This window comes from Lonchura striata, chromosome 9, assembly GCF_046129695.1.
Source record: "Lonchura striata isolate bLonStr1 chromosome 9, bLonStr1.mat, whole genome shotgun sequence".
In the NCBI taxonomy this organism is placed as follows: Eukaryota; Metazoa; Chordata; class Aves; order Passeriformes; family Estrildidae; genus Lonchura; species Lonchura striata.
The window spans coordinates 6,703,064-6,723,707 of NC_134611.1; the positions used below are offsets into that span (position 1 = coordinate 6,703,064).

Below are 20,644 nucleotides of genomic sequence, written 5' to 3' on the forward strand. Positions count from 1 at the left end.
CTCACTTCAGGAACATTTATTTTAAGTAACGTGTTTTCGTTTAATGAACATGCACTAAGTGTCGAGATGGTTTGGAAAATTGCATTTACATTTCTCCTGAATAACGCTGGGCTCAAATCTTCAGCAAGCCCCCAGCTCGCTCTCAGGGATGAAGTTTAATTTGGTGAATTTATGGGGCCAACAAGCCAGCTGGAAAATGTACTCCAGAGAAGGTGCAGAGGTGTGATGTGCACGAGCCCATTGGCAATGACCGATTTTACCCTCTGATTTCAGCAGAACTACAAGTGCAGCTCCAGAGCCTTTTGCTCTCCTACATTATGTGACACCTTTGCCCAGTTCCTTGGCCTTCAAAATATATTGTGTTGGACTCTTGTTACCCAGCAGTGCTTCCCATTGTTAGCTGTCACCACGAGGCAGCAACTGCTGCCACTTACAGTGCCATGAATTCTCCCTTTAAAATGAGGATTTGCTCTTCCTTCAGAATGACCAATTAATCTGGTTGCACACAAGCTCATCTGTAAATCATTGTGTATTTCTCACCAAACAGTCATCATTGCGCCCTAGGAGTCTTTCAGGGTGTCCATGTGCAGAGATTGAGCTCATACATTGCATATGACCAATTAGATAAAGGCTATGCAAGGGAGGGGAAATCCTACAGAAACTCAGGTGTTGGCTTGGAAGTAATTTAAATATACAAGAGGGAAAAAAATAAAGCCTTTGGCACTTTTGGAAAAATTGGAGAGATGCAGGAAAGTTAACTAAAATCAAACACAAATGAGCAAACATTCATTTCATGATGAATGTTATGAAAAACCTTCAGTTAAATAAAAGCTAAAATCTGCTTATTACTCTTGTTCATTGCCAGTTTAATAATATGACACTTTATTAATAATTTTTTTTTCTTTAGCATTATTAAACCATTAGCAAACTGAAGAGCCTGAGGATGTGGATAAAACGTGAACTCAGAAATAGCAGCAAAGAAACTACTGCGTTTTCCTGTAAACTTTCATTAAGGGTTGTCTGGGCAGCCCTTCTATACACGTCCTTTTCCACCACAGGATAGGAATTGTTGCTCTGACACCACCACCAAAAAGAGCTGCACTCATGCCAGGGGTGCTGGGATGGGATGGATGTGAAACCTTTGCCCATGCTGTGAAAAGCTCCCCTGTGTCCACGTGAACCTCACAATTCTGCTCCCTTTAATTCTGTTGAAAATATTCCCAATGAAAAGAGAAACATCAAAGCTAGAGATAAAGGGGGATTCCTTTCTGTAACTGTGAGTGACCACATGGAGACAATTATGACAATGGACAGAGAACTCAACAGTGCCCAAGGAGCCACCTCACCCCAAAATAATCCCCTGGCTTTGACTGGTGCTGCTCTGAGGTTGACACCTCCATTCTACCCACACACCTTCAGTCGGGTAGATCCCAGCCAGCATTTTGATGACTGCAACAAAATTTTTATTAGTCTACAGTATTTCTGTCTGCCTCCCTTTCTTTGTATCTGCTTTTGTAGTTCCCCTTTTCCTTGTGTGCCAGATGGAATATGAAGGATGAAGATAAAAGTGAGAAATGGACATTTATCTGACAAACATCTAATTAAGTAAGGAATAAATTGGAATTTCTGAAATATAAAAAGAGTATTTCCTTTTAGTATCAGCTTTTTTAATACAACTTGAAATTGTTATGCAATTGCACTGTCCTTTATGAACAAACTCATTTCTGTTTGTCTGCTGAGTGAAAAGGAGATTGACATATATCTCAGACAAGAAGGAATAAAGGATTTTATCCAGGGAACATGTGGGAGTTCAAAGCTAGGCCTGAGACAACATTGTATTGAGCTTTTCCAAAGTATGGCTCTTCATTTAATAATTTGATTTTCTGTAAGAAAGATGAAAGAAATACTCAGTAGCATGTAAGGAGCAAGCCTTTTTCTGCTGTCCTGACCTCCTCAGCGTGTCAGGGTAGAAAAGAAAGTGGAGAATGTGTGCCAGTGACCCGCCCAAAGAGAGAGAGAAGCAAAACAAATGCAGAAATGACCAACAATAATTCAGCCCAGCAAAGTGCTGCAAGGAGAAAGTGGCTCCTCTTCGGAGCCTTGGCCAACTCCTCAGCCCATCTCCAAGGGCTCCCTGCTGATCTGGGAAGGACTGGGGGAGGGAAACAAGAAAATTGGCATCATTCCTCAGCCTGTGCCATCCACTGATGTGGAGGGGTCATTTTCTTCTTAGCATAAGGAGTAACGAGTGCATTAAGGATCTCCAAAGGTTTGTTTTTGCAGTCTCTGACTAGGAAATAGCAAATTTCTCAAGTGCCAAAAGAAAGAGCTCTTTGATAAGAGGAGAAAAGCCACTACTATTAAACTGATCAACATTACAAATGTGCCTGCCTGATGCTAGAGAGAGGGAATTAAATGTTAAAGTCTAAAATCTGCTGGCCCAGACACAGACCATTACTCTGATAGCTGTGTTGTGGTCAGCAACTCTGGAGAGTGCAAAACTGGCCACTCCAACAAGTTCTGAGCACAGAACACAACCGTGTTTCCAAATATAGGGGCCCTCACAAGCATTTTTAATCAGTGAAAGCACAAGGGGTAATGAAGCAGGTCATTATTATCCCTGTTTGCCTCTAAAAAGGCCAAGGGCCCTTTCAGTCATGATTTTCAGACTTAATAAAAATGATAAAGTCTTTAATTCCTAAACCCACACCTGCAGTGATGGAAATTACCCCGTGTAAGAGAAGATGCTCTTATTACTTCTGATGGGATATTACAAGGCTCAGAGATTGTAAATTCTTTGAGATCTTCAAATGGAAGATAAAATAGGTCTTTGTCTATTATTTATTTACTTATTGACTTATTATTTATGTATCCCTAAGCAGCTCCATCCTGCCAAACCATATTTCTCCTGGCGTCTTTCAGCCTGTGACATTTATATTTTATTATTGACCTCAGTAAATGACATAAAATATGACTTCTACAATCTATGAAAATATGTGTACTCAAGATCAGAACTTCATTTCTACCTGCTATAGGTATGGAGGAGTTGGACTCTCTGGCGTTATGAAATCTGTTATTTTGTGTAGGGGTTGGAGGCAGGAGTTATCCTTCCATCTCAAGGCAAGCATAAATATTTCAAAGCACACATGATTCTAATTCCATTGAAGCTGGTCTGAAACATCCCAGCCTTTTTATTGAAAATGAGATGGTAATGTATGGTGGCCTGCAACAGATATACCAGTATTTTAAAACTGCTGCTATTGGGCCAAGTAATTATGCAGTACAGCTGTTGCGTGCTACACTGGATTCCTCAGTGTTTTATGAGCTCGTGGTGCTGTGCAGCACAGAAGTCACAGGATTTTTCAGAATGCTGAATTCAAACTTCTGATTATGCAGCTCTGTCTTGCCTTTCCCCTTCTTGATTTGTAGTAGCCAATAACCAAGTTAGTAACCAATAAAATAAGCTGCACCCATTGATTAGGTGAGTGCTGCACATGGGCCAGGCTCTGAAGAAGAGCCAAAATTGTGAATTGTGTCTGAGTGAGTGATGAGACAATAAAGGATCAGTTAATTTGAAACAGGTCACAGTTTTCTTCAGATATTTGGGATCCTGGAACAAAGGAGCAGCTCCTAATAAAGAGCCCTGGGATCCTTGGTCCTGGGGAGCGCTCGCTGACGTGGTGAAGGGACACCAACAGTGCTCAGACAGGTTTTACACCAGCACAGCCCAACATATGGGGGCACATATTGATCCATCCACCTTCCATCTCCTCTTCCAAAAAAAGCCCTGCCATTCCCTTCAAGTCCACACCACTGGATGGAATTTCTTTCTTCCTGAAGTCGTTTGAAGTCTTTGAAAAGGTCGTTTGGTGTTGCTCAGGAAAAGGTGTTATCACCCCAGACTGTTCCAGGGAGAAGTGCTGGGAATCACAACCACTGCTCCTTCACAGGCACAAGGGCTGATCCATCAGCTGCATCAGGGCACAGTGCTCAGATACCTCCTCTATAAAGTGATAATTAAGTTTACTAATACTTCATTAAACATTGATCAGCCTTCCTAGAAATAGTAACGTTAGAACCATAATGAAACGGGATCGTTTTTTATCTGCTTGTTTTTGAGGCCATTATAATTGGCTTCATTACAATTAAGAAAGTATTTTCTGAAAAGTCATTTCCCTGGAAATGTTAGAGAACAGTTTGTTCTGCTAGCGACTTCCACGTCAGGCTTCTAAGTTGCTTTAACTCCCTGAGTGCTGCAAACTTTCTCCTGCCATTCCAGTGATGCCAGTTCAAATTATGCGAGATGGATCCCACCCTTTGTACCCCAAAGGTACTTATTCTCAAAATTGACCATATTAGAGGACTAATTGGCTAAGCCACCATGCTGGCTGATGTGAAATGCTTTCAAACACCATGAAACAGCTGTGTTTATCGGAAATATGAAGAGTGACTTTTTAATAAGGAGATCTGGCAATAATCCAAATTTGTTGAAAGGAACTTACACTTCTGTGTATAATACAATACAAGAGGTAAAGAATGGAAGCCTAAAACAATAGCTTTAAGCTCACAGATTTTGGTGATGAAAGCAGTTACCCAAACAAGAAAAAAAAATAATTAAGAAACTCGGGTTGGGATTTGCAGAGGTCCTGAGAGAATTCATTAACTGCTTTTGAATTTCAATGGGAGCTGCTTCCATGTAACACTTTCAAAGGTTTCTGAAACTCCCCATTTTTCTTACTGCCCATTAGGAACAGACTTTAGGGTGATAAAAGTAGAGGAATTGCTCAGTCAGGTTGGCAAAACCTACCTCTACTTAAATACTGAGCTGCTGAGGGTAGGACTGAGCAGTTCTAGGATGAGCCCTTGGAAGGGAATTCACATCCCTGGAAAACAGGTATTTGCTAAGTCCCATAATGGTGCAAAGGGGCTGTTCAGTAACATGTTTGTCAGGTCCAAGGATGAGCTAAATGCAAACTGATCCCATCTCCCATTCCCATTTGCAGTGTCAAGGCTGGGAAATCATGGAGCAGGAGAACAAAAATAGGCTTTACCCTCTGAGCTTTGGTAAAATTTAGGTATCACTCGTTCCCACATTCTGTAGACGAACACAGATGAAAGATTTCAAATATAAGAGAAACAGCTGACCAATGCAAGAGACAGTGAGACACCCTAGGTAGGATGGCTGGAGGATCTGTTCCTGTCCATGAAGTTCAAAAAGATGGGCTGGACTGCAGGCTGGCTGTCTCTCAGCTCCAGAAGTGAAGAGCAGCTGGGCAGCCAAGCACTGCTGAGAAGAGCAGAGCCACGGTATCTCCAGATCAGGGCTGGCTCTCAGCCCTTTTCTGCTGCTCTGAGGGGTACAAGGCACCCAGACCCTTTGTTCAGAAACACTCTTCCTGCAAGAAATTTTGCAGTAGCAAGTGGGAGGCAGGAGGACATTTTGCCAAGGCCCACGGAGCTCCCAGCAAAAGGAAAATATGCTGAGGGCTGTGTCTGAGCTCAGGGTTTATTGGTGTACTCTGGGCTGCTGAGTATTACAGGCTGCTTTTGAAAACCTGTAGAGCTGAACTGAGCACTGGTTCCAGATTCTGGCATGGGCAGGGGGCCAGTTAAGTTAGCTATTTTTGAGCAGAATGTTTTAAAACATGACAGAATTCTACTGCCTTTGGGAGACCAGAATACTATAGAATTCATTACATTGGGACAGAAATAAAAATCAGACCTATAGAAAGTACTCCCTCCTTCCCAGACTACAGCTAGAGGTCAAAAAGACCCTAATTTAACATATTTGTAGAATTCCTGCCTCACATCAAGTGCTGTCAACTTCTGCATATTATTATTACTTTTAATACACATGATGCATTCTCATATATTCTCATCATAAGATAAAAACTACTGCTAGGAGAATATATCATGTCTTTCTTATAATGAAATGCAGTTGATAAGTTTACAATAGAAATGTAAATTCTCTTAAAAACTACAACCTTTATGTGTGTGATGATATAATTCTGCTTTGATACTAAAAAGGGCATGGTAATGGAATCTGTGACTTTGGAGTGATATATTGCTGTTAAGTTAATAGGACTCCACATTCCCATTTCTAATATCAGTGTTTTTCCTCCCTTTCATTCTGTAGATGGTAAGCTGATACTACATAAACATTGTTAAAGCTATAGTTCCACGCTACAGTAATTCACTTAACTTTAACATGATTTATGGTTCTGTCAATAGAGGAGGTTGAAAATCCAGAGCTCTGATGCTTAAACATGGGCTCCATATTTAAAGCAATAATGTGCTTTTTGTGTGTGTCTGAAGCTAGAAGAATTTAGCATAAAGCAGAGATAAAAATATTATAGTTCACTGCACTGTTTAAAGCATATAGTTTAACTCCACGGATACATCAAAGAGAGCAAAAGAACCAAACGCAGCGTCAGGAAAAGCATGGGCAAAATACTCAAAATACTTTGTTCCTGCAGCACTTTATTTTTATATTATTTTTTTAGGGATGCATGAAATCCTATCAGTATTTTTAACACTCCCCTTTTTTTATTTTTTTTTTTTTTTCCCATTCTTTTGCTCAGTTAGATCAGCTCCTTTTGTCAGGATGAGTTTAAATCTGGGTCCACTGTGTTAATCACCCCCCTTTCTTCTTTCTGGCACTTCCCCTCCAGGCATTTTGCCTCTTTAGGAGATTAAGCGACCAAGTCATCTTGTTGCTCTAACATGTCCTCACTGGAGCAACATATTAACACAACTCCTCTGCAAAAGAGCCCTCTTTAGAAGTTTGCTGCAGGGATGACAAATTAACCCAGCATGGTGTCCCACACATCTATCTCAGTACAAATTATTAGTGTAATAGAGGTTTTAGTTATGCATTTATCTAGTAATTATTGAACGGTTATACAGAAGGAAGCTGAGCAATCGTGGCCCTTTATGAGGCGAGCTCGGTGGGTGGTCTTACAGTTAATTTAGGGTAGGACTGTCTAAGCAGCTCACTCACACACAAATTAGCTGAACAGCCTGCTCCTTTAAATATTTCCTATGTCACAGGCTAACTCTTGACAATACAACAAAGGTAGAGTTTTAATTACACGGTCGCTGACTTTTGTTTAGCTGGAGCTTTAACCCTTTGCAGGTCTCCCTCTCTGCCCTCCCTGCCCGGGCTGCAGCAGGAGGTGGCAGTTTGGGGATTGTGTCATGGCTAAAGCCCGACCTTGAGGCCATCTGTTGGGAAACTGCTTTTCCTTCAGCACCAGCTTGCTCCAAAGTGAGTGCAGAAAACCAAAATATTCCCTTGCTCAGTCAGCTGCCCTGACATTGCAAACTGGATCATGCAAACTCCTCTGATGGTCAGCGTGGTGCTCTTTATGGATTCCTCAGCCTTGTGGTGTGACTCTCCTGGCTCTCTGGCATCACTCTGTGTGTCAAGCTGCACCCATTGTTTTTGTCAAAATTCGGGGGGATGTGGAAGGTTATAGCACTGTGCCAGCTGCCAGCACCAAGAAGCAGCCAGAGAGACCATACAGAACGGGACATTACAAAATGTCTTTGTACAATGTGCACCAGGAACCATCACTTTGATTCACTTGGAGCTGGCTGACAGGACAGCGAGCAGGCACCAGGACTTTGGTGACCCAGTGCAGGATTCTGATAGAGAAGGACACAGTATCTTTCCAGATATGTGACATAAGGGTTTTGCCACTTTGGCATGAACAGAGAGTACTGTGCTGCAGCGTTTCCCTGGCAGGCCTTGTCCTGATAAAAGTCTAAGTGGCAGTGGTAATTATGGAGGAAATTAATATAATGGAAACCAGTCCACTCGTTGACTTTCATCCCTTCTTCTCACACACCCCCTTCCTTGGGTTCTTGCCTTCGTGCTGTATTTCTTGCTTCTTGTAATTGTGTTTCTCCTTCATTTATCTCCCTAACACACCATCTCATTGTTTTTGGGTTTTTTTTTTCTTTCCTTGCCTTTTCTTCCTTTATTTTTTGGCTTGCAGGATCCACACTGTCATATTCCGTGGGAATGCTTGAATGCTCTGCAGCACAGGCTGCTGTACATCCTGGCTTTACAAGATCGTGGTCAATTTAATGTTTCAGCCAGCTCCAGTTATAAAGTCACCAGAGTGTAAGTAGCAATACATGGAAGCCTAAAACCATTTATGTAAATACCGCTGTCACCCATAGTATTTAAATCCTTCACTGCCTGGTGAAGAGTTCAAGTGGTTTGGGAAGCTTTGTGAGATGCCAGCAACCCACGGTGGCTTTGCCATGCTGGAGTGCTCTGGTGAGCTGTGCTGACCAGCAGATAATCTCATTTGCAGGTAACAAAAGTATGCCTGAGTAGGAGAGAGATCTGGCTGCTTGAATTTTCAAGGCTTTGAAATAAATTCTAAAACTGATAGTGATGCTAAAGCCACCCTATAGGTGATCAATTTACCATCTGCCAGACACTGAATCCTAACCACGCTGGTCCAGAGAAGACATATGGTGCATTCATAGAGTCATGCCCAAAAAACTGCCATCATCAAGTGAGGCTCCATGAATCACTTTGCTAGCTTATCACCAAAGAAACTTGGATCTTGCCACCATCTGTTGGAAGTACTGAGGAGTCACTGAAGCATTGGCATCCCTGCGCCAGCACTCGCTGCACATCTGGTCTGCTGGTCAGCCAGCTCAGATCCTCTCTCCTGGCTACTGCCCAGCTGGGCCGGGCACTGGCAGCAGCACCAGTGCAGACAGGAAGGAGTGCACAGCCTTCCACAGCACAGCACATCCAGGCAATTCCATGAGAGCAGAGGTTTTCCAACGGGTTCGTTGGGTGGAGCACCTCAGAGCTAGGAAATCCTCTTAAGGATCTTACTCCTCCTCCAAGGAAGGTTTGTTTCCAAAATGACTCATTGTGGGGACCACAGGGAAGGGCATTCAGTATCCTGGGACGCCCCAGCATCAGACGTGCAGTGTATTCCAAGGGATGTTTGGAAGCGTGTGAAAGATTTGGGAATATTCCCGAGAAGTTATAAATCACTGGTTGTCAATGACAACACCTGCCATGAATAGTCTACAGCTTCTTCTCTGCTGTCTATTTTGATCATGCTTTACAAATGCATCTCATACACACATCCAAGTGATAAACTTGCACATACGAACATGAGAAGGAGATGGAACCTCCTTGTGATTGTCGTGTTGGCTGAGGAGCTTACTCCGATGGTGACCTACTTACTCACAACTCCCCTTCCTCCAAAATCTCTGCAGAATGGAGATTAAATCCTGCTCTTTGTTTTCCAAAGACCCCTCGGAATGACCTGCCCCTGACCATTTACATAATGCACCTGTGTCCAGAGGGAATTTAGCCTGTGTGTGCTGTACCATCATCTCTGCAGAGGCACAACTCCCAGTAACTACCGGTGGAAGTGAATCTCTCAATTATATCCTCTTATATGACAGCATTATACTCTTTATGTTGCCACTTCTGATACCTGAAAAGCTTCTCTCTTCTGCTTACTGTCCCTAAAGTACGCCGGAGGCGATGGGATAAAGAACAAAGCTGGATTTGCAGAAAATAATCCATCTCAGTAGATCACCCTTTACTAACAGAATGATTGTTGCAGCAGGGAAATAAACACAGCCAGTGTGCTGTGGAAGAAGAATACTGAGGAGGAATGTCCCAGAAGAACAAAGAATGAAGTCTGGGACAAGATTTTTTTCAGGATGATGGCACTTAAAGAAACCATGGATGGATTCAGAGGGATTTTCTTCCTGGAAGTCAGTGAGACTTTGTTTGTGAACGAGTATGAAAAAGAAGATGCTTCTAAATGATGCTGCAGAAGAACAGTTTTGGTTAACTTTTTAGGAACCCTGATGATTTAAAAGCTGTGTTGCTTCTTTGTGGAGTTAGTAAAGAACATCTCCTTCCAAACAAACAAAATGTGGGACTGTAATAATTCTATTTGCTTTTCTGGCTCCCACTGAATGTTCTTCTCACGTAGCCAATGGAAATCCCTCAGTGCACAGAAAAAGTCTTGTGAAAACAAGACTGTAGATGAGATTTAAACAAGGCCTCACCACTGAGACATTTCCTCTCTCAACCACACAAGAATCCAAAGCACAGAGGGTCTAAACAGGGGCAGACAAAGGCAGTCAATGATCTTAAAAAATTAGTGTGAGGTAAAACACAGCTAAATAAAGAAAGGCCTATTAACTAATCAATCAACAACTGAAATCTAAAAGGCTGAACTTCTAAAAGACAGGAATTGGGAGTCAGCTGATGTGCACTGAATAGAATGTTAATGGAAGCTTCATATTAGTCATACTTGTATCACCAATTATCCAGGCTTTTAAAAGAGGGCATATTTGCCAGACAGCTCGGATCCAAATTTCAAGGGAAATCTCTATAGAGCTTAGATGCCTAAATTTCTTCTGAGGATCTAGGTCCATGTCTAAGGGTAATGAATAATTTTTATGGATTAACCACAACAACTCAAACTACAATAAGCAGATTTAACAAAGCACAAAACCTCCTGAAGTGCAAGTCTGACCTTGCTTCAACTTTGTGCAGCTCCACCATTTCTCACCACATCACCTGGATGTGCAGACAAAGAGGCTCCTCCTGGTTTATGCTGCCCTCAGTAAAACCACACTGATGCCAAACAGACATTTCCAAATAATTTCTAGGATGAATTGCTAATATGCGTTTTTATGCTTCACCATTCGATCAATTCCTTAATAATCTTCTCTAAATGAGGCAAAATTTCATAGCAGAAAGAAACGTGTCACAACCATTCATTCCTATTTTTATATCTTCCAAAGAGGTTTGTAAGAGGATTCATTCATTTGTGTCTCTTCTACGCCCAAGTGAGTTCCTTTTCAAACGTGAATTCCGTATTGCATTTAGTTTTCTAGGCTAAATGCAAATGCATCTTTCTAACAAAAATGTATAAGCACATCTAGACCCAGAGGACATCTCTTCTACTCGGAAAGTCAGTCAGAAGAGTTCTGAGAAGGAAACCAGCCAAAGTGTTGCAGGAACCAACTTCAAAGGAGTCCCCTAACAAGGCACACTGACACCAGCAGCACAAGAATAAATGACTGGCAGAAGGAAATCCACAGAGCTGGAAGACAGGCGTAGGTCAGAAGTGATGGATGGGTCCCTGTCTCGAGCAGTTGGACCGAGTCAACGTGATGGATGGCCACAAGCAGAAGACACTTCCCTGCAACACATCCTGTCCCTTTCCCCACCCTCTTCCAACAAAACCCCAAGGCCCCAGAAACCAACGTTTCCACCTTGGGTGCTCATCAGGAGCTTTCCCAAAAGCAGCCCAGCCTACGAGAACCAGCCTCTGGACACCTAAACCTGCAGGGTGTGACGGCTCGGGCGCAGCCCCTCGCTGGGCGATGGCTTTCCGTGGAGCGGCGCCGGCGCGGCCGCGGGCGCCGTGGCCACCCTGGGGTGCCTGGGGGCTCTCGGGAAGGGCCTCACCTCTGGGTCCTGTAATGACAGGTCGATGGTGCTGTGTGAAAGCCGTTCCAAGGGAGGAGGTCTGCGAAGGCGAGGGACTGCTGAAACCAGACTTCTCTGACTTCTTTAATGTAGTTGGCGATGGCATTCCTGGCAAGAATGATTGATAAGTGCAATTTAATAATGCTAGGTCATGGAACGACAGCCTATGCATTGTGAAAGGGGGTGCAGAAGCAGCTAGACACACTTAAAGGACAAATGAAACGCAGCGCAACAGCAAGCTGAAAGCTCACTTTTATTTGTGGGGTTTGTTTTTGTCAAGGCAGAAGCAGCCATGGTTTGCTCAGAGCCATGAGTACTAAAAGGCAGCCATATTTTTCTTATAAAGCTGAAATACAGACAAGATGCAGCTTATTATTGCTACTGAAACCTACTCTGCATTATTTTTAGAAATCTGTAATAGCTGGAGCATTTGGATTTTTACAGGTTTTTTATGAGTTCTGTCTTTCACTCCTTGGTTTAGTAGATTATTGCAAATGGATCTTCTAAATGTGCCGCACGACTCAAGGCACAACCAGAGAATGGAGTTCTCTGAGTTCAAACTCTTCCTCCCCTCACTCTCTTGACTTCAAAGGTATTTGAAAGTTATAAGTTTATGTGGTTCTCTTTCGCTTTCAATTTTATTTTTTTAAAGGCTGAATGGTATTTATGTCTTGATATTAGAAACTGCACTGGAATTATTCTGGAGCTGTTACAATGCCCTTGAACCGCATCAAAGGCTCCCAGTGAAAATCAGAGTTAAGTTGGCACTGGGTGAAACCTCTGCCGTGGACAGGCAGAAATGTTGTGGTACTCATCTGACTTGTTTGGTATACAGGGTGAGAATAACTCCTGTTGATGCTATAACATAGCTGTGGCATCAATAAAATTCAGGGAATGAACACATCGCAGCGGGCTTTTAAAACCCAAGCCTTTTCTGTGTATGGTAGATGCTTGGATGGAATAATTTTACAGAATATACATTAAAAGTATGCATGTTTGTCTGTACTAGCCTATATTTTTGCAGTTCTAGATGCATCTGGGTATTCTGATTATCAGAATGCATCCTGAAAACTCAAGATTTCCGGTATATACAGCCCACTGGGCATTCTGCATATCTGTAGCGATATAGCAAAACAAAGGTGGGGATTTCAAGTGGAAAAGCAAAACATCATGTAATGTGCAAGTTGAACTTTCCACTAGCAAAGTCATTTAATTTAATTTCCAACTCTGCATTTTATAGCATTTAATTGTTAAAAAAGTAAAGAGAGAGGCCTGGACAAGATTATCTCTGGACTATATTATTAACTTTATATTTAATAAGACTAGTTTTATAGCCCTGGGATGTTGATGGCAATATGCAGGAGCCTTCTTGTACTTTATACTCTGCACTGCTGGGCCTTAATGGTTTCAGTGAGGCTTTGGAGTTTATATTTCTGTAAGTTAAATAAAGTGAGGGAATGGTTTGAGTTCCAGTGTGGTACTTGCAGCTTTCTGCTTCAAAACTTCTTTGCTACAGGGTTTGCTGTTATGGTGGCTTTTAGGAAAGGTTACAGACTTAACATTTGAAAAATCAAAGCTTAGAACTGACTATGATGCAAGAAAAATATTGAGTTGAGGTGTTTTTTTTTTTTTTGTTGTTGTTTTTAATGTGTTCTTAGGGACTTTGGAGCAGGAACAAAAGCAAAAATTAGTTCAGTTTCAGGGGAAGAGAGAAAAGGAGATTGAACTGAGGTGTTTCAATGAAATATTGCAGTGCAGCCTGCTGAATTTCTGCTCCAGTGGGATGTAACTTAGTCATGGCATGTCCATATTCAGGGCAAGGACACTCAAAGGAATTAATGGTGCTGCTGACCCAGATTTCCCTATGATGGAAGAACTGGGGAGGGAAACACCAAAGGAGTGTCAACCCCAGTGCTAAGTACAAAATATTATGGACAGTCCAAGAGACTTTTATGCACAGGGGAGGCTCACTAAAATTTTCCAGCATGGGAGCTGCTTCAAGAGCAAGGTTGTACAGCCCATGAGCAGGGACCCAGGTGGGACATGAGTTACCTGAGCCCTGGGCAGGTGACAGAGGTCAGGAATGAGATCTCAACTCTGTGGCTCAGGAGCTCCCTGCTTTCCCTGGCTACAAACCCTCTTCAGGGCAAAGATAATAAAGCTTCTAAACAAATGAAGCAGCTTTCCTTTTACCCCTGTGTTACAAAAAATACCCTGCAGGACTCATCACTAAATCACAGCAGGGAGAAGGGGCAGAGGGAGTGGAAAATGGTTAAAAGCTGCAGCAAGTTTGTGTGATTGTGTCCAAACACTGGAATTTGAGGAGCTACAAAGGAGCTGATGAATGACCTTGAGTGTGGCAATGCTGAGCAGTGTCATGTTCATATGGGGATGGGTTTTCTAAGGTTGAGGCAGAGACTTTCATGTGAAAATAGAGATTTTAATGTAACCCTATGCAGGGAAATTGAGTAGAAAAACAAACTGAAGCGCTGATAATTGGTTGCTACTTTTGCTCTATTTGTTTGTTATCGTTCTGATTGCCATTATTATCACAAGTTTGGTTCATTTATTTATTTTTTTTCCTGGGTATTTTGAAATGTATTGGTTTGGAACAGTCCAACTATACCATGTTTTTGTTTTGTTTGGTGTTTGTAATGACACATTTTATTTTGAGTGATCACATCCATCAGATCTCAAGAAAAAAATGGCTGCTTCCTAGTTCAGAAGAATATGCAAACAGGAGCTTAATTACATCACTTAATATTGACCAGAAGAAAGAAGAAAATGAGCTTGCCAGCTCATTTCCAAAGCATGTTTTGTCCTTTAAGAGGGGAGGGTATGACAGAAAGTTAGGCAGTGCAAAGCAATTAGCATCATTCACATTTTATGTTGCGCTAGCATGGTGCTCTAGCAGCAAAATTCAAACATTCTTTGAATGGGTTAATAAAAGAAGAAATACAGTCGGCATGCAAGAAAAAGGTTTCCAAGAACAAGCCAAAATATGTCCCATTCTTCTAAATTTATCACAGCCATGTCACATTATCCTTGAGACTGCCAGGAATGTCAATTTTTTTGCAATTTTAAAAAAATATCTCATTTAGCACCATATGTTTGGTTAATGTGCCTGATATATCCTGCGTATTCTTTAGTCCATCCATTTCTAATACTCATTTTCTTTTTTTCCTCCCCTTGCTAAGCCATATGTTACCATACTGGTCATTCTATCGAAGCTCCTTTCAGGAGCTGAGAGCGAGGGGACTCTTGTTTAATCACCAAGAAAAACTTTGAATTCTACAAGCCTCACTTAGGTGAGCAGTCTCAACACTTGAGTTAGTTGTAGGTGCCTGGTGCCTATGAAAATCAGGCCACCTATGAGGTGGCACAGTGTATATTAACTATGAGGAAGGAACTAAAGGTAGGTGGCTAAACATTGAATTAGGTGTTTAATTTCTGGCACCCACGTTTGAGACTCTTGGCTAGTTTTAAGGGGCTTCTGCTCCAAACCTAATGAGTTTTAACACATTTAGCGGCCCTCAGTCCGCAGGGCCCCTCCTGTGCTGCTCAGAGATGCAGGAAATTAAAAAGTTAAGGCTGAAGGTAGCTTGGGCAGAGCTGGGGATGCATCCCGGGAGGACGGAGCTGCCTTGACAGCTTTCCTCAGTGATTACTGGGGACCAGTGCACTGAACACCAGATTTCAGCACTTCACAGGACCCTGAGGAAGGGGCAGTGCCAGCTCTAAGGACACCCCTGAGTCCCTGCTCTCCTCTCTCTGCTCTCTGGTGCAGGGCAGCAACAAATTACAATCTCCCCCAGCCAGTCTCAGCTGCGCTGGCCGGTGGATAGGGAATGGAGCCAAGGATCCTCCCCGTTCCCTGCCTCTCTCCATCCATCTGCTCTGAGCAAGGGATAAACAAGAACAGCCAGAACACAACGGCTGGGTAACCCAGGTGGGGGTTAAAAGTGTTCCTCACTATTCTGTGGATAGGACTCTTGTCCAAATCACAGTCACACCTGGCGCTTTTAGGAAGCACAGCTTTCAGAATCCAGGTCTGAGTCTCCTCTGAATGTTATTTAGAGTGAGAGAGAAGAGAATCAGACTTTTGTCTATTTTCATCTTATGGCAGCTTTTAACTACAGAATAAATGGAGAAGTTAATTGCTAAATAAAAGAAGAAAATAAAGGGATTTATGGCATAAAACGCAGATGGAAGCCTGAGTGGGTGTGCTACTTTAACTTACTGTACTTGTGCTCATGTGATTCTACATGTATGCCAAACATATATGGTCTGAGCCTGCTCCCATTAATATAAATCTGTTTTATTCACTGGACAGAGGGAACCTGATCAAAGACCATGATGGTGCTAAATGGAACAAGATGTGTACTTTCGTATTTTTTTCCAAAAGGAAATATTAATTTGACATTGGTTTTTCGGTTGAGAAGAATTTTAATTGCAGTACACAATAAGCAGAAAATTCAGACAACAATAATCTTGAAACTGTTAGCAGCAGCATTATATTTCTGTCAAGGAATTTGTGTGCTTTTTCAACATTAGAGCTTTCTGAATTTTCATTAATTTGGCATTTCCCTAAACACACGAGTTATTATTTTGTTCATTCCACATCATGCATCACACCCTTCTGCTCAAATGCATAATGCAAGCGCAAATGGGATCCTTGTCCTTGGGAGACTCTGGTTACTGGAGCCATTGGATGATGAAGTCCCGCAGAAAGACTTTCCAAAACTCTGCACTTCGCAAACCTCCAGCCCAAGTTTAATGAGTGCACAGGAAAACTTCGTGTTCCTCATCTTCTAAGGGGCACTGGAGCATTGTGGTGGGTTTAATTCCTCTACCTCCTTATGTTTGCCAGTATTAGAAATGCACCACATAAGAGTCTTCCTTGAGTACAGCTAAAGGTCTTCAAATGTTCATGTATGAGGCTGATATATATTTAAATGGACCAAAAATGATGCGTGAGAATTGAATGCACAGATCCTCCCCAGAACAAACAAGTATCTGCAAACCTCTTTTCCATGTACCTGCCACGTGCCTTACTAAAAAAATCAGGATTAACTCTGATGGAGTGAGCGGAGTCATAGCAAGAGGAGAACAATCCCCCTTCTCTCCAAACCTAAACCTGAAAATCCATCCAATTTCACTTGATTAATTACTGACATTATTCTACCTGCACGCGTCTCACACAACAACTCCATCTCTTGTTAGCTACGTTTGTACACCAGCTCATATTCATCTCCAAAGACCTTTGGATAATTATCCCAATATTCCCAGTAGCTCTCTGCCACTAGACTCTTGATGGAGATTTCATAACAAAAGCTATGAGTGAAACATGGTCTGGATCCTCCTTCCCAAGGCACACTAGGAAAAGGAATCATGGAAGCTCAGGTATTACCAGGTGGACCATGAACTTGACAACATGCAGAACAAACAGATGAAGCAGAAAAACAAGTCGGCTGTTGAAGGAAAAAAACTGATACATGGGAAGCATTTTTCAAGGAATTTTCATCCTTCTGTGTGAATTATTCCAGCAATTCCACTGAAATCAGTATCAACAGAAAGGCTGATCAGCTGCTCTATTTTTTTCTCTTAATTCCTGGGGAATTCTTAGTTTCAAGCTTCTTGAAACGTTGACGGCTACCCTCCTGCCAGTCATAGTAAGTCTGTTCTATTTAGTGCTGAGCAAACTTTGTCATCAGCCGAGATAGGATCACACTGACTGCCATCCATCAGTTTACGGTATTAATTGCTCCAGTATACACAAAATCCAACACAGATGGAAATTCACTCATCCTAATGAAGTGCTCTTTAGTTTCTACGTTCTGAATGGGTACTGGCTCCCCTGCTTGCAGCCGGAGTTACCATGATCACTGATTAACTACCTGCCAGCAGAGCACCTCGCTTCACAAGGCTAAATCCAGCTTAATAAACAGTGATTTTTACAGAAGAAAAATGTAAGCTCCCCCTCTATCCACTTATCAAACTGCTGCATATGCATCACCAACACACACATCCAGTTTCCTCAGAACTCGACATCTGACAGATCATCAGGAAAACAGAGCTAATCTATCCGTACCCATCAACATCGTATCATAGGTGACTGCCAGATACTTAAGAAGCCATCCAAAAGAAATGTCACAACTCTTTTTCAAGACACTACAAAAGAAATGATCCAAATAAAATAAAGCAAATGCACGTACAAGTAAATGAGCCAAAGAACTTAATAAAAAGAGATTGATTAAAATGAGGACCAGAATGTTCAAAAAGGACTGAGAGAGAGAGAGAGAGGTGCCAAAGGCGCATTAAATGGATTCAATGGCTTTAAGTTTTAAATGCTTTTGGACTCCTCAGCAATTTTTAGCCAAAAATGATAATTCAAGTTAGAATCAAAATTCTGATGTCACTTAGAGAAAAAGAAGGTTGAAGTTTCTCCTTTGCAAATGAGCCCAGATCCATTTGCGAAGGAGAAATATCAGTTTACAGTGACGGACAACCTTGCCTTCAGAATTTTAAAGCCGAGCACTACAATATTCACAATTACTTTTAAATCCTACCCCATGAAAGTCTGCCTAAATTGTTTGGTACAACGTTCTCATAGAGTGTATTACCTTGTCTGTTTGTATCTGTGTTTACAGCATCATCTGGATTGTTTTAGGTCGCTTAAGTTAGGCTTCATTCCTGCTCTGCCACCCAAGCAGTTCTTTCAATAACTAATAAACTAGTACTCAATATCTTACCAATTTCTTCAAAACATAATTTCATGAGTTATATATTTAAAAACTTTAATGAGAAGAGCAATAAACAGCAGGATAACAGTTGAATTCTGTCTTTGAGTTAATGTCAGCTTCGGCGTAATTTTCCATTGTACAAATATATATTGCAAGAAGAATAAAAAAAAAAATTCTAATGACGTCTTTAGACATCTCGTCTAAAATTCATGACTACATTTGTTTCATTTCAAATGCTACTTGAGAGTTTTTCAGCACACTTGGCAGATTAGATATAGCAGCAGGGACAAACTGCAGCCATCCATAGGAGAATATACCTTTATGTGGGTGCTTTGGGGATGGAACATCTATAGCTGCAAGGCAAAAAATGCCATCATAAATTTGGATGGCATTTACAAAGCCCTCTAAAAAGTCTTTGCATATGATTATAGCTGAGGTATGATATTTTTGCAAGTAAAAGACCCAGAATAGATTTATGTTTCAACTATATCTTCCTGAAGATGCATATGGATCCTAAATTGCGAGTGATACTAAAGGAAATCTTAGTAACTGAAGAGGATGGAGTAAAATTTTGGGGGTTTTATTTATTTATTTAATTTTATTAAAGATAATTTGCTCATTATTTGCATGTCATCAAGCCATCATTGGCTACCCAGGCTATATATAACAATGATGGGTGCTAAATGCCCCAGGCATGAGATGGAGATGGGTAAATATGCAGATTTTCTGGACTTGTGACTTCAGTTACTGCATGGTAATGTTTTCAAATGACTTTTATGATGACAAGACTAAGTTTGGTGCTAATATTGGTTTTGAAGATTTAATCGGTGTACAGTGCCATTGAACATGTGTTTTAATTAATGAAAGAGCTGTGGTCACAATTGAAAATAGCCCAGGTGATTTACCACCGACTGTAAAGCCACCTGATTTCTGCACAATTTAAGGTGAAGAGTTTATAGGTTATTCCAAAGGAAGAAAGAGTTGCAAACTGAATTCATGTGCATTGTACCAAGGGATGTATAATTTGGCAGGTCAAGAGTGGACTCATGGAACTGTTATGTTTTGGTATCCAGTGGTTCCTGATGTTTCCCCCCTCTGACTGCCCGTGTGTGACAGTCAGGGGACTGAACCCTCCACAACACCAGAAATAATTTGTGGCTGCTGTGCTCCTTCCTGGAAATGCACACTGGAGTGACACTGGGGACCTGCCACCAGCAGAGAGACAGAAACCACTTCCCCACAGGTGACAGCAGCCAGGTGAGACCAGCTCCCTCCTCTGCATTCCCAGTGGCTCCAGGATTCCCTGAGGGAAGGCAGAGCACTTTGGCTTTGGCATGGTTTCCAGAGGAGCCTGGATGGCCCTGCTGCCTGCAGGTCTGCTCCTGGGAGCTGCCCAAGCCCTCTGCCACCCAGAAAACACCCCTGGCAGCGAGGCAGAGAGCTCCCAGGGAAAATCCCCCTGCAAGTTCCATGGAAACAGGCAGGGCAAGGGCAGAGGTGCCATGGGAGTGCCCCCTCCAGCGCTGGCACTCCGGCAAAGTGCTTGGCACGAGCTCTGTCCCCGCTAGACACCGGAGAATCCACACAGAGGGGGCAGCTGGGACATCCCCCCACAAACCAACACAAAAACTCTGTGCACCGAGAACGAGAGCATTGGCATTGTTTGAATAAGCACACCCACCATGAAGTGCTCCGCGGTGTTCGGGGTTTCTTAGATATCCTGATTTTATAAAAGAAAGTAAAAGAAGAAAAAAGAAACAAGGTGAGAGAGAACACTATCATATTTCGTAGCAAGCAGGATACTGTGTGAAATCTTGGCCCAGTGAAGTGATAAAGGGGAAGCTTTCAGTTTGCTTAAGGGAAAACTTACGAGCAAATAGCAAAATTACCAAAATACCACATTGCAGAAAATAGGTGCATTTAGGTTCAATTAAGCTGTAAAAAGGAAAATGGCACTTTAGCTTACAAAAACCAAGGGGCACAGGGAGCTATCAGAAGCAACTTTACAAGATTTGTGTGCGTGAGGATGCTGCTTCACTGGACCAAGAAAGCTACAGTATGGGACAGGATTTTTCTTTTATCAGACACTTTTGCTAGATAGCTTTGTCCAACCTCAGAAACTGCTGCTCTGGCATTATGAAATAATCCTACATAACTTGATCTCATGAGCTTAGGAAACACAGAAAAATAGCCATGCCAAATCAGATTACAGGGATCCACCTAGTCCAGAATCCTCTCCCTGACAGTGGAAAATAATGGACACCTAGGAAAGAGTAAAAAACCAGGGAAAGCATACAGTGCTCATTCTCCAAAACACTCCCAAATGATTTGTCATTCGAGGACTTCTAGGACAAAGTTGATATCATGCTATTGAAGCTGCTCGAATCCAAATGCACAGATT

General features: G+C 42.0%; 1 protein-coding gene across 19 annotated transcripts in view; it reads right to left on the reverse strand.

Moving 5' to 3' along the window:
• Positions 1-20,644, reverse strand: part of NFIA (nuclear factor I A) — a 349,636-nt gene that overhangs the window by 41,172 nt on the left and 287,820 nt on the right. For 9 of the 19 annotated variants that reach the window (XM_021542504.3, XM_021542512.3, XM_021542494.3 and 6 more), the window contains 2 exons: positions 19,925-19,963; positions 11,480-11,608 (listed from right to left, as the gene is read on the reverse strand). The exons of 5 other annotated variants lie outside the window; for them this stretch is intronic. In XM_021542504.3, coding sequence (XP_021398179.1) covers positions 11,480-11,608; positions 19,925-19,963 — 168 coding nt within the window. The remainder of the gene's footprint in view (positions 1-11,479; positions 11,609-19,924; positions 19,964-20,644) is intronic. 5 more of the 19 variants (XM_021542535.3, XM_021542578.3, XM_021542562.3 and 2 more) reach the window with 2 other exon arrangements.